The 13235-nt window shown below is 46.0% G+C and overlaps 1 protein-coding gene across 1 annotated transcript in view; it reads right to left on the reverse strand.

Moving 5' to 3' along the window:
* The window catches only part of Sts (steroid sulfatase), a 228678-nt gene that overhangs the window by 24171 nt on the left and 191272 nt on the right, over positions 1 to 13235 (reverse strand). Inside the window, exons 9-10 of the mRNA XM_004647186.2 lie at positions 11619 to 11778; positions 558 to 679 (exon numbers count right to left, since the gene is read on the reverse strand). Of these exons, the coding sequence (XP_004647243.1) occupies positions 558 to 679; positions 11619 to 11778 (282 nt within the window). The remainder of the gene's footprint in view (positions 1 to 557; positions 680 to 11618; positions 11779 to 13235) is intronic.

Raw genomic sequence — 13235 nt, forward strand, 5'->3', positions numbered from 1 at the left:
CATCCATCCATCCATCCATCCATCCATCCATTTATTCATCTAACCATTTATTCACTCATCCATTCATCCATCTATTCATCCATGCATCCATTGATCCATCTATGCATCCATCCATCTATTCATCCATCCATTCATACAGCCATGCATTCATTAATCATTCATTCATTCATTCATTCATTCATTCATTCATCCAACCATTTATTCACTCATCTATTCATTCATCCATTCATTCATTCATTCATTCATCCATTTATTGATTCATGCACCCACTTATTTGTTCATCCATGCATCCATTTATTCATTTATTCTCTAACAGCACAACACCAGGAGAGTGAAGAGGATGCTCTAAGAACAGCTGGGAGAGATGACCTTTCTGTAGGGCCTAGGGAAGGACTCACTCAACTTTCTGGAAAGACAGGAAATAGAGCCTAGTAAAGGACATTCATAGCTTTCAGCACCTGGTGGCCTCCATAACGCAAACCCTTCCTCTAATTTCATCTCTCCACATGGCACAGGCAGTAAAACATATGGAAGCATGGACACGTTCCATTACTCACTGTTTGGTGGGTGCCACCGTACGGCATTTAAGTAGGCATTGCAGTAGTGGAAGAGAAACTCGTGGTCGGAGTGCTGGAGTTCCCCTTGTATCAAGGGCATCAGGTCCCGTCCGTCTATGACCCTGCATGATAAACCAGCCACTGGATCAGCCACGAACACCATCCTTGCCCTACAGCACCCTCCCCCCAAAGGAGAAAGCTACACAGATTTATGTCAGTCCCTGGCACAGAGAAGACAAGCCCCCCTAACCAGGTGCCAGGTACTGCCTGTGGATTCTGGCTGTGTTCGTGCATTAAGTCCTTAAATCCCTAGAGATCATGCACTGTGAGGTGGGGCTTTTGTCACTGTGGTGCAGGGGACATGGGGTTCCGAAAGTGCAGGTAATTTATGGGGGGGCGATGCAATAGAGAGAACGCATGGGATGGAAGTAGACCGTTTAACATTCTCCCCCTCGATTCCTCTCCTCACCGCTTCTACTTTATCCACTTTCCAGGGTGTTACTTTGCGAAAAGCAATGCTTTATTCATACACCAGTCATCAGCATCTGACAGCTTGGAAGAAGAAAGACACCACACAGGATGGGACAACTTGACCCCGATAAACTTCAAGGAATACTTGAATACTTCAAGGAATCCCTCCCTCTGAATGAATCCAACCTGTAGATACAATAACTATTCCCAAAGGAAAATGCACGACCTCTACTACTGAGTGTCTCCCTAGACAAAGAAGGCAAGTCATCCAGATGGCAAACAGACTTGGACAATCAGTGATGAGTGAAAGGAGGTACCAGAGGGCTACTGTCTTGGGACAAAGGCACATAGAACTAGTTGAACAAATGACAGCATTAAACCTGAGCCTTTCTGGGCTCTGCATAATAGTATGGCAACCCTCCTGTTTGGTAGGATGAGGTGTGTGTGTAACCTGGTAGACTAGCGTGGCTCTCTGACTTCAGTAGGCAACCTTAAGGGCTCCTGTCGCTCTTGAGCTTTCTTTTCTGCTGTTTATACTTTGGTGCCACTAAAAAAAAAAAAAAACGTGATGTAATTATGAGCCTGGATGCTTAGCGTTTCTCTGGCCTCAACCCTCCTCATGAGTCATGGGCCCGCACAGACACCTACAGACTAAAAATACCTGATCATCATAATTTAAAAACAAGAACCAAAGACTGGCCTGGCTCGCTTCCCATGAACCAACAGTGGAAGGGAAAAACCTTGGTAGCACAGTTCTGCTCAGGTGCAGCGTGTTCTCTGAAGTGCTGTTTCCACCCTGAAATGACACTTGGTGACCTTCTTTCTTCTCAGAACCCTTTTAAGAAAGGGCTGGGATTACTCACATGTGATCCTGAATGGGATGGGAGGGAAAGGAGGAGGGGAGGTTGTGCAGAAATGACAAGTAGACCCCCAGGAGCACCCAACAGCAAAAGAGGAGGTGACGGTAAGAATTTGGGACAGAATAGCTTCCGTGCTTGTGAGGAGAAAGCCTCCTAGGACACATCCGAAGCAAGGGGATCCCCACTGGTCTGGGACACTACCTGGGTCTTTACTTCTCAAATGTACCTTGATTCCCTGGATTGAAAAAAAAAAAAAAAAAAAAAAAACTCCACACAATCTGAGAATGCAGGTGATGGGTTTTCTTTCTTTCTTTCTTCCCCTCTCTCTTTCCTTCCCTTTTCTTTCTTTCCTTTCTTCTTTCCTCTTTCTATTCTCTTTCTCTTTCCTTCCTTTTTCTTTCTATCCTCTTTCCATTCTTTCTCTCTTTCCTTCCTTCCTTTTTCTTTCTCTTTCTTTCTGTCCTTTAATCTGACTGTACTTTATTGACTTATTTCTGCTTTTCTAATTTTTAAAGAGAATAAAACAATCGTTAAAAAAATAAAACACCAAATAATACAGAATTTCACTAAACCGAATGATAGGAATTCAACAATGGCTGGTGCGTGTGCTTTCTCATTACACTTGACAGTTGAAATGAGTCATTTAAAAGAGGAGACATTTAACTTAGAAAAAAATGAGACTCAAAAACGTGAATCAGAGAGCAGGTCAAACAAAAGCAACTAGACTCAGAAAGACAAATTTGGTGTTTTCCTAAACATGTGGCATCTCATCCAAAAAAAGATGACATGACAGTAGAAGGGGGCTTTCGGCTAGAGAGAAATGACAAGAATAAATGGGCAAGGGTACCGGAAGGGTAAGGGAGGGTGGAGCTAAAGATATACGCGTGTATGAAAATACCAGAGCAAAACCCAGTGTTTCGTACAATTCATACGCGGTAATAAAACTAGTTGAAAGGGACTTTAAGTCTCATCCTTTACTTTCTTAAAAGCAAACTGATTCAATTTTACTTGAGAATAAAGGGGTCACCTGCAAACCCTTTTGCTTCACATCCAGACATAGCCCCTCTCTCTCTCTCTCTCTCTCTCTCCCAGTCTGTCTGTCTGTCTGTCTGTCTGTCTGTCTGTCTGTCTGTCTGTCTGTCTGTCTGTGTCCCACGGCCAACACGCTCTTTCCTAGAGGCAGCAATAAATCATGGTGCTGTGGGAAACCGCTGCTGAAGAGGGCTGCAGAAATATGACCCGGCAGAAGGAAGCTCATTTCTGCCACAAAATACAGAAAGGGACTCCCATGAACCACACTGTTCACAGCTGTCTGAGCTATCAGAACACCTGGGGTGGTCTCACAGCACACGGGGGATCTGCAGCGACCCCTTTCCATTACCCAGGGGAAGCACACTGATGCCACTGGTAGAGGAAAACAAAATAACATCACTGTGCTTTTGGAGGAGAGAGGCCCCCTCCCCCGTCACCACGATACACAGCATCGCCATTTAGAAAATAAGAATAAGTAGTTTGATTGGCGTCTTAACTGTAAGCAAGTTCAAGGTATCAAAACAAGTTTGCATAAAGCATGCTATGAATCGGATGCTTGCTCTTGACTCCTAAGGAGAAAAGCAGCCCTCTGTGACGCTGTCCTTCCTTCGGAAGGGAAGGCTGCTCTTCCAGGCTTCCTGACTGGCCCGCTTGACAGTGCTAGGATCAGGTGGCCCCATTCGAGAATTTCAGGTCAGGTTAAACCACACGGCACGCCTTCCGTGTAACAGACAGCGTGCTCTGGTCTCTCTCAGACTCACTCCAGTGACCTCGTCGTCTATCTGCGTGCTGCTGAGTCTCTGCACGTTGAGCTATGTGATGGTCGGGCTTACTTTTCTCTCATTGCTGAGATAAAATACCCAACATCCCAATTAAAGAGGGAAAGGTTTATTTAGCTCACAGCTTGTGGAAGTTTCAGTCCATACTCGGCTGGCTCTAAGGCAGGGTGGCACATGGCAGAGGGCGCTAGCTTGAGGCAGCATAAGACAGCAAAAGGAAAAAGAGCAGAAGGGAAGAGCAGCAGGCCTCCTTCCCTCCCTGCAGATAGCAGTGCATGCAGGCTCTCTGCCCCTGGGTGGGTGTAGCCCTCACACCCATAATCCCAGCATTGACACACAAGCCATCACAGTCTCTAGAGACCCACCCCATGACTGCATGAGGCTCTGAGCGGACATCTAATCTAGACACAAACCATACAGCGAGACCCTTTTCTGTCCACCTGGAACACCCTCGTCATCTTCCCTACATATGACAATGCAGGGAAAAACAGGGTCAAAAGGTGAGTGGAAGAGTGGGAGGAAAGTTGTGGGGCCTGATGACCACTGACTCTGACCTGGGGCCTGGTGCTGGTGGCTTTCTGTGCAGCCTCTGACCTAAAATGATTTTCAGTGTAGAGAGCAGTAACTTGGGGACCAAGCTCAGGACAAAGTCTGGACAGTCCCGGACTTAACTGATGGTGCCTCTCACAAGGCTTGACATTACAATAACACAGCACGGACACTCACTGGATAGACAATGAATGATATGAACGATACTCATTCATTAGACAATTGGGATCAAGTACTACGCTCTGAGATCCCCTTTCATGGTGCTGTGTGGCCAGGCTTGGATGTTTGGCCGGTTGGATTGATCCCATGAGTTTCTGACTTATGGTATTTCCAGTTCACAGTGAGTTTACCAGGGAAGAGTCCCACTGTGAATCACGGAGTATCAGTATATATTTCTATAATAAATTAATAGGCATCTGTCATGGCTTGTACCTAGGTGTCCCCCCAAAGCCTCAAGGGGTCATAGGGGATACTGTTTCAGAGATAGGTGGTTCTAGAGTCTGGGATGCTGGGATCAAGGGTGTGTGATTACTGAATGAGTCTTCTGATTGGATGGGCATAATTCTGGGTGTGGATAATGGGAACATTCACCTTAGATGTGCGTGCTACCTTTCTACTAGTGTGCAGCCAGGGTAGACTATAAGGGACAAAACTAGGGCCACTGCTGTTGCTTACTACTGTTTCTTTGCTGTTTTGTTGCTCTGATGCCTACTGCTTCATGGGAATTGTTTCTCCCCTGGGTTGCCTTCTGCCAAGCCACCCTGCCTCAGAGCCCGCTCACTGTGCACTAAAACCTCTGCACACTGAATTAAAATAAGCCATTGCTCCTTTAGCTCCAGGTGTCCAGCATTTTGACACAACAATGCAGAAAGCAAGCAAGACGGCACCCTAACTATTCAGAGAGTAATTTTCACAATCTGGAAAAATATATGTTTACAGCAGTCACCATGAAATGCTCTGCACCGTTGGCCTAGAAAAGAAGATCATTTTTAAGTAGCTGCACAGGTAAGAATGGAATTTTTCCCATGAACTTGTCTTGTTTATTCTGTAAAACAAAAGCTAAGAAAAATCCCCACCCCACCACAACTCTCTTATGGGTAGATCACTCTACGGAAGAGATCTTCCCCAAATTGCCTCTCTTTACACGAGCCAAAGAGGCTTGGAGAACTGAAAAAACACTTCATGTCTCTGTTACGTAAAAGCCACATTGCACATCATAGTAATTTCTTTTCCTACCTCAAAAGCCAAATGATTTTAGATTAGCCATGAACTAAGAGATTCAAAATATTTCAGCCCTTTGATTCTCCAGAGTGACAGCACTCTGCTTCCTGCCATACTCAATGAAAAGTGCATGGCCAGAACTTGATGTTTTCAGAAGAGATTAATGGATCATAACTTCATATGACCCTTTACTACCCACAATAGGAAGGGCCATGATGTTGCTATGGAAACGTTGTGTCTGCTTGCAAAGGTCAAGCCAAAGATAGGTTTGGTCATCTAAATGAATTAACGTATTGAGGTGTTATCTTCCCCTCCTGCTCCCATTCCCTCTCTTTTCCCTTCTCCTTCTTCTTCTCCCTCTCCCCCTTCCTCTCCCCTTCCCACTTCCCCTCCCTCCTCCTCCTCCTCCTCCTCCTCCTCTTCCTCCTCCTCCTCCTATAACATCCAATTATCTACATTTACTAAAACATGGAAAAGAAATTACCCTCCACTCTTTCCAGAATGAACTTATTTGGAAATCCTGGTGGGGTACAGAAAAGGTTTTCCGAATATGCCCGGTCATGATGGCTGCAGAGCAAATCTAGGTAGGTCTTGCTACTTAATGAACGTGAAACAATTAAGTGTCTCTAAAGAAAAAGTTCGCTGCTGCAGATGATCTCCTGCAGCCACACCGTGGGGCCCATTCAGCGAGCTATTTTCTCTTGGGCCCCTGAGATTCTTCAAAGCAAAAACCCTTTCTTTGCAGCGCATCTGTCCTCTTTGACTGGAGTAGAAACCATGGGGTACTTCTATTATTTGCTACAGTAGAAACTCTGGGTCTGAGCTATTATCATCTGCAAGTTTTAACTGACCAGAAAGGGCTCTCAGGAGACCCAGAATACTTTGATAGAAACACAGCATTATGCTGAAAGGATGGCACCCACTGAACAGAAATTATCTCCTTGTAGCAGAACACCTAAGAATTAGGGAAGCCATCTTGCTATGAACTTGGGTCTTACTCACTCACTGGATTTCTTCTCTGAGATACATAAATTTAACTCAGTTCTGTAGGGAAAAAAAAATCCACATAGCTGATTTCTACCCATCTTTTTTTTTTTTTTCTGTCTTTTTATTTTTATTTCCATAATTTTATTGAGAAACAAATAGCAATGAGACAGTTTCAAACCAAATTAAGTAGGACAGTTTCAATAATTGACACACTGCATACATTCTTCCTAGTGGTTAATTGCTGTACAAGATGCGGACATGACATCCTATTTAAAAACACTATTAGAACAAATCCCTCTATTCATTAAGAGAATGTAACTATATATCTATCCTAACCACTTTGAATATACGGATACAAGATGGACATTCAACTGTATCCCCTTTTTTTGTTAAGTTCCATCGTTTAAATATTATAGGTGTCAGAAGATCTACTCGTCTTAACAGGAAAGAGTTAAGTCCATGCTGAAAGGGAACGTTTGATATCTATGTATGTCGTTCATAGATGGATAAGGTGATGAAGATGTTATGTAAATGATTTTATGAAACGTGTGGTGGGAGTTTCTATTGTAGCTACATTTTCCATGCAAGAGCAGTAATTCTCAGAGCAGAATTTCTCTACCTCAGCACTTTAGATGGTTCTACAGGTGAGTCATTATTGTGTGGAGCCAACTCACTATAGTACTGAGTTGTCTCGTGCCTGTTGGATGTTTACCGTTATCCCTGGATTCCATCCTGAGACAGGACAACCAGATATGTTACCGGGCACTGATAAATAGCCCATGATGAAAACACTTAGGCCACATCATATCTATTACTTGGTACATTCAAAATCTCCAGCACAGGAACGTAAGAATGTTGGCCAAGATGTTTTAAATAAGCTATCGTACAACCACTTGGTTCCCACAAGGTGTTTGGAAGCAGATTTCTGCTAACATGTACCGTGTCCAGGATAAGGGAAACCTCTGACCGCTGGACCAATCTTGAGAGTCTGGACCTTAAACAGAGACAATAACTGTGGGATGATTTAGGCCAGTAAGCTTCGGTGAGATCATTGAGGAAAGCAAGAGAAGAGGAAAGACGTCAGCTCCGAGAGTGTCCCAGGGAGGACAGGAGCTTCCCTCCTAGACAACCGAGTCTAAGGAAGAGGGGAGTGGCTTTCTTCTTCAGCAGGGTAGAACAGAATGAGCTCCTTTAGGGGCAGAACAGAGTCAACAGAAGGGGCAACTGTAAGATTTCCTTTTATGGATTCTCGCCTTGCCTTTCTTCTTCTTTACCTTCTTGCACTTGGGGGTAAGAAGCATTCACAGATATTACGCAGGTGGAGGTCAGTGATAATTTTAATAGTTCACATCATGAGAGAAAAATGCAATGAAAAGATTCATGAATCACTCTGTTTTAATAACTGAGGGGAAGTGTGTTTGATCACAGAGATGAGAACTGGGGCCAAGGAGCAGTTAAGACAGAGCGCGAGATTTTTGGCTCTGCAGAAGAGAAGATGTTCTGTGAATTGCTGCTGCCAAATTTTCTATCACTGGAGTGCAAAAGGAAGAGTTTGAGTGGAGCAGATCTTAAAAGCCTCCTTTAGTTCTCAAGATTTGATGGCTCTATGATCCTGGATGAGTATCAAATGTGGAAAAGGAAAGAACTTGACACGTTACTACTGCCTAGAGAAAAGTGGCCAACTGTCGTGCTTTCTTTGTAGTGTTCCTGAAATATACTCATGTCTTTTTTCTACGTATGTGCTGAGGATTAAAACCAAGGTCTTTGTGCTGAACCACCCCTGCCTTTTTATGCATTTCGTGCAGGGTCTCACTATGCAGCTCAGACTTGTAGTGATCCTCCTGTGTCAGCCTCCTCAGCGCTGGGATTACAGGCGTGCGCCACCAAGCCGAGACTCAGAGGCTGGCTCAGTGCACCCAAGGGCAGAGCTGGCACAGCATGTTGTTCTGGGGATTGACCCCCAGTTCCTTTGCTTGCCTAAGCAGGCACTTAGTCGCAGAGCTATCTCGCCAGCATACTCTCCCTTTTTAATTTTTACTTTGAGATGCACTCTTGCCAAGTGGCTCAGACAGCCTTCAGACTTGAGATCTTCTTGCCTCAAGGACTCCAGAAACTGGGTCACGGGAGTATCTCACTATTCCTGACTCACTGGAGCCCTACCACCTCTGTGACCCTTGTAACATCCGTGCTGCTTATCACTGAACATGTTTCTCAAGCCACACAGCAAGGCTAAAGAATCTTCAAGGCTTGCTGGCTGAGTAGGTGTTACGGCTTGTGTCTAGGTTTCCCCCAAATCCTCATGTAGTCATGGGGCAGCTTCTGAAGTTTGTGATTGATTACTGTGGGTATGGGTGCTGCCCCTGCATTACAGTGTAAGGAGGAAAGAGAGGTTGCTGCTGCCCCTCCCTTGGCTCTCTGCTCCTTGCCTTTGACATGAAAGGTTGCTCTCTGCCCTGTGCCTTGGAGCCAGCTGAGTATGGACTGAAACCTCCAACAACTGTGAGCTAAATAAACCTCTCCTTCCCTAATTTTGAGTGTCCGGTATTTGTCCCAGCAACAAAAGAATACTAACTAAGACAACAAGGCAAACATTTAAACTGGAGTAGTGTGGCTTGGATTCTCCACTCTCACCCTTAACACCGACCACTCTCAAAAGATTATGGGGGCTGGGGAGATGGCGCAGTAGAATAAACACTTCCCTGGCGGGCGCAAGGGCCTAAGTTCAATCCCTGGTTCCGCAAAGAAAAAAAAAAAAAAAAAAAAAAGATTATGGAGAGATCCCGGGAGATTCCTCAGGTCTTTCCAAGACATCTGGGGAGACATGCTCCATCATAATTCTAGGAAGACATTCTTAGTTTTAAAAATGGTGTTTTTCTTTTTACAGTACATTTTCTTTGCATTCTCAATGGATGACAAACATCATCATTGCAGTGGACAGGAGAATATGCTGTTGGTATGTTGGGGGTTTTACAACTATGTCCAGTTTTAAGTGCTGGTGAGGTAACCACCACCGGCTACCCACAACGGGGCTCCCAGGTCCTCGGGTAAACATCAGTGTACATTAACTCTCAGGACCACAGCATTTGATGTGGGATCAATACTGAAGGCTGTCTTCCTTGCCTCTGGGAGTGCGCGCTTTATGTGTGTGTGTGTGTGTGTGTGTGTGTGTGTGTGTGTGTGTGTGTATGCACACACACACGTGCCTGTGTGTGTTTAGGAATGAGTGTGTTCCTAAAGCAGATGCTGCCTGTTCCTAAAGCAGATTTTGACAGCAATAAGAAAAAAAGCACAAAAAGGACACAAACTTGAAAATATCGTAGGATCTGGAGGCACGCAGACCCCGCTCTGGCCTCCCTGAGGCCGAGCTGTTGATCTGGCTTTGGCTTCTCTTTTTCCTTGTCCTGTCAGGAGAATTTAAATAAGATTTGCAGCTGCCTGCATGACATTAGCCTGGCCTGCCACCAGGCTAATGAAAACAATTAATCAGCGGGCTTCACTTAAAACTCCTCCGATTGGTAATAACACTTAAGGAGGAAACCACTGGCAATGTCATATGAAGTTGTATTTAAATTTAAGAGAAAGACATTTCATTTAGAACTAGCTAAATGCAGACATGCTGGGAAACAGGGCCCTTCACAGGGGAGCCAGCTGCCTTTCCGGCTGCGGCAGCGATGAGTCGCAGAGCAGGCCGGAGGACAGGGGCGGGACCCAGCAGGCGGTGCCCCATGGCTGCACAGGAAGCCAGGAGTGGGAAGAGAGGGCCGGGGCTGGCAGCTGGCTTAAAGAACAAGCTTGAATGAAGCCCGCCACCTACACCTCCGCTCCCTCAAGATGTTCCTTGCCGTGGGGTGGAATGGAAATTCAGGAAGCCACGATGCAAAAGCGCAAGGGCAGTCCTCAAAAAGCTAAGAGAAGATCTGCCATCTGCCCATTCGGCTATGACGGTCTGGGCACAGCCCTCAAGCAGATGACATCGGAATGAAGAGGACACTGCTACGCTGCCACATTTATTGCCACCACGGTGTTCTCAGGAAGAGGAAGCACAGCAAGTATGCAGGCGCAGGTTCCCAGGTTAAAGAATTAAAAACCGGGCTGCGTAGATAATGGAATGTCATTCAACTATGGAATGCTGTCCTTTGCAGCAACTGCAGGCACTATGCTAAGCGAAACCAGGTAGGGGAGAGAGGCAAATGCAGGCACGTTCGCACGTATAAAGGTGATGAGGGGAAGAAAAACTCAAGTCGGCTTGAAGAGACTGAGGGTAAGAAAACGAGTAGGTCTGTGTGTAGAAGCTAAAACCGTAAACACAAGCTGGGAAGATAGCTCAGAGGTCTAAGCACCTGCCTGGCAAGCGCAAGGACCTGGGTTCGATCCCCAGTACCGCATGCTGTGCTGCTTGTTGCTCCTGTAATCCCAGCGCTTGAGAGGCTGAGACAGGAGTGTCACTACCAAATCAATAAATACAAGATTTTGGGCAGGGGAGACAGATCAGTAGATTAAGCACTTGCCTGGCAAGCACAGGGTCCTGAATTCAATCCCCAGTACTGCCAAAAAAACCCACAATAAAATAAAAATAAAAATAAATAAAATAAAACCATCAACACGAATCATGTGGAAGAAGAGAGTAGAAGGGTCATCAGTGGACCGGCAAGCACAATCGGGATGGTGGACGGAGACAGGCTAGAGAGGACCAAAACATGTTCAGACAGGAGCATGTACTTTCGTATGGTGTGGAATGCCGAGGCAAATCTAGTCCGTAGCAATTTACAGTGCAGTGCAAACTAACCAGAAGAGTCCAGAGCGTCCCCACAATTTATAGCAATTATTGCTACATCCTTGCAGAACCAGCAATGACAATGATGTCTCCAGCTAAGGAATTACTGTACCGTACCCCCACAAACAGGTACAAATAGGGTGGGTAAACTGCATGCGATTTCTAAAATACCCAGTGTCTCTGGGCTTCCTCCTGGGATCATGGGGTGGACAGAGGGGCGTTTTGCTTTTGTTTTCTTTTGCTTGACATCAGTCAAGGCGAGTGAATCCCAAAGCAAGACACAGAGAACAAGTCTAGCCAGAGGCACCATGCCAATGCCGAGCAAACGAGGCCGCCTCAGTGTGTGAAATCAGAGAGAGACCACAACGACCGCCTTGAAACCGTGTACCTGTCTTGGGGCAGTGGTGCTCCAGCCAGCTTGGCTACCGTGGGGAAGATATCCATGTTGCTTGTGGGCTCATCAATCTCTAGGCCGGCCTGTATCCTTCCTGGCCACCAAAGGATGCCTGGAATCCGAATACCTCCTTCCCAGTTGTTGGCTTTGCCTCCTAAAATTTCCAGCAGGGAGAGTTCAAAGTGTTAGGAACGCTTATAGCAATGTGGCGTCCAATTCACTATACAGGAGAGGCGTCCACGTGGAGAAGCCCAGGGCTCTAGTTACACGGGTTAAAGAAGTTCTTCAAAAGCAGTGCAGTGCATGTTCTAGAGAAAAGAAATCGATGACATTGTAACCGCTCCTGGCAGAGGGGGATCCTCTGACCATCCCTGGCTTGCCACTGGTGATGTTCATGTTCTTGGTCTCCTCCTCGTCCTCCTCCCCCTCCTTCCCTTCCTCCCCCCATCCTCCTCCTCCTCCTCCTCCTCCTCGGTCACTACCTCCTCCTCCCTCCTCCTCTTCCTCAGTCACTACCTCCTCCTCCTCCCTCCTTCCTCCTCCTCCTCCTCCTCCTCCTCCTTTTCCTCCTCTTCTTTGCTTTCTCTTACATTTCTCGAAATTGAACCAGGGTGCTTGCACTGAGCTACATCCCTAGCTTTTTTCCATTTTAATCTTTTGAGGCAGGGTCTCGTTAAGTGACTAAATTACCCAGGCTGAGCTCAAACTTGCAGTTTCCCAGAAGGACAGGATTACAGGTGTGTGCCACCAACCGGGCTGTGTGGCAGTGGCCCCTGGCTCTCTCCTTATCTCTTCATTCCAAGCTCATGTTGCTATCCCTTTATGTTCAGCAACCAGAAGAACACCGACCACAAAACAAAGGCTAATTTCATTAGTAATTTGGATACACACATACTCCCCCATCAGTGACAATAAAACAGAATCAGTAAATGGGAACCTGGACACAACTCTTCCAGTAAGCACAAAGTATCTTCAGGAAAACATACTCTCAACATCGGATCCTTCAACAGAAAAAGGGATGTTGCTGGGAAACCCGGAAAATGTGAAACTATTCAATGTCAGCTAATGGTGAGGAATGAAGCTGGAACTGGGGGCACAGCACCGTGGTTATGTGGGGTGGCAACACGGCAGAAAGCTGTGCAGAGAACATACAGGGAGCTCTCTGCAGCAATCTCATGACTATTCCATGACTCTCGAGTGGTTTTGATGTACAGGTGCACCTACGGGGTGTGCTCTCTTATCCCAAATCCTTGCGATGCTGGGTGTAATGGGTCACAGTGAAAAGTGACCACGAAGTGTTAAAAGTCTGAAGTGTTAAAAGCACTGTATAAACTCACTTCCATAAAGTATGCTATGTGCAGAAAGCATGTAGAAAACATTGGTGAATCTCCTATTCGTATTTGTGTTCGCAGGCCGGCCAAATAGCTCAGCCACAAGGAGGCTCAGGGGCCAGGGGTTCGATACCTCGGCCTGCTGTGCTGGCCCCACCCCCAGGGCGTGCTGAGATGGCAATTGAGACTAGTTGTCGTGCGACATGCCTGTAATCCCAGCTCTTGGGAGGCTGTAAACAGGCATATCACTATGAGTCCGATCTAGTAGTGAGATCCTGAA

This window comes from Octodon degus, unplaced genomic scaffold, assembly GCF_000260255.1.
Source record: "Octodon degus isolate 3935 unplaced genomic scaffold, OctDeg1.0 scaffold00291, whole genome shotgun sequence".
Lineage (NCBI taxonomy): Eukaryota > Metazoa > Chordata > Mammalia > Rodentia > Octodontidae > Octodon > Octodon degus.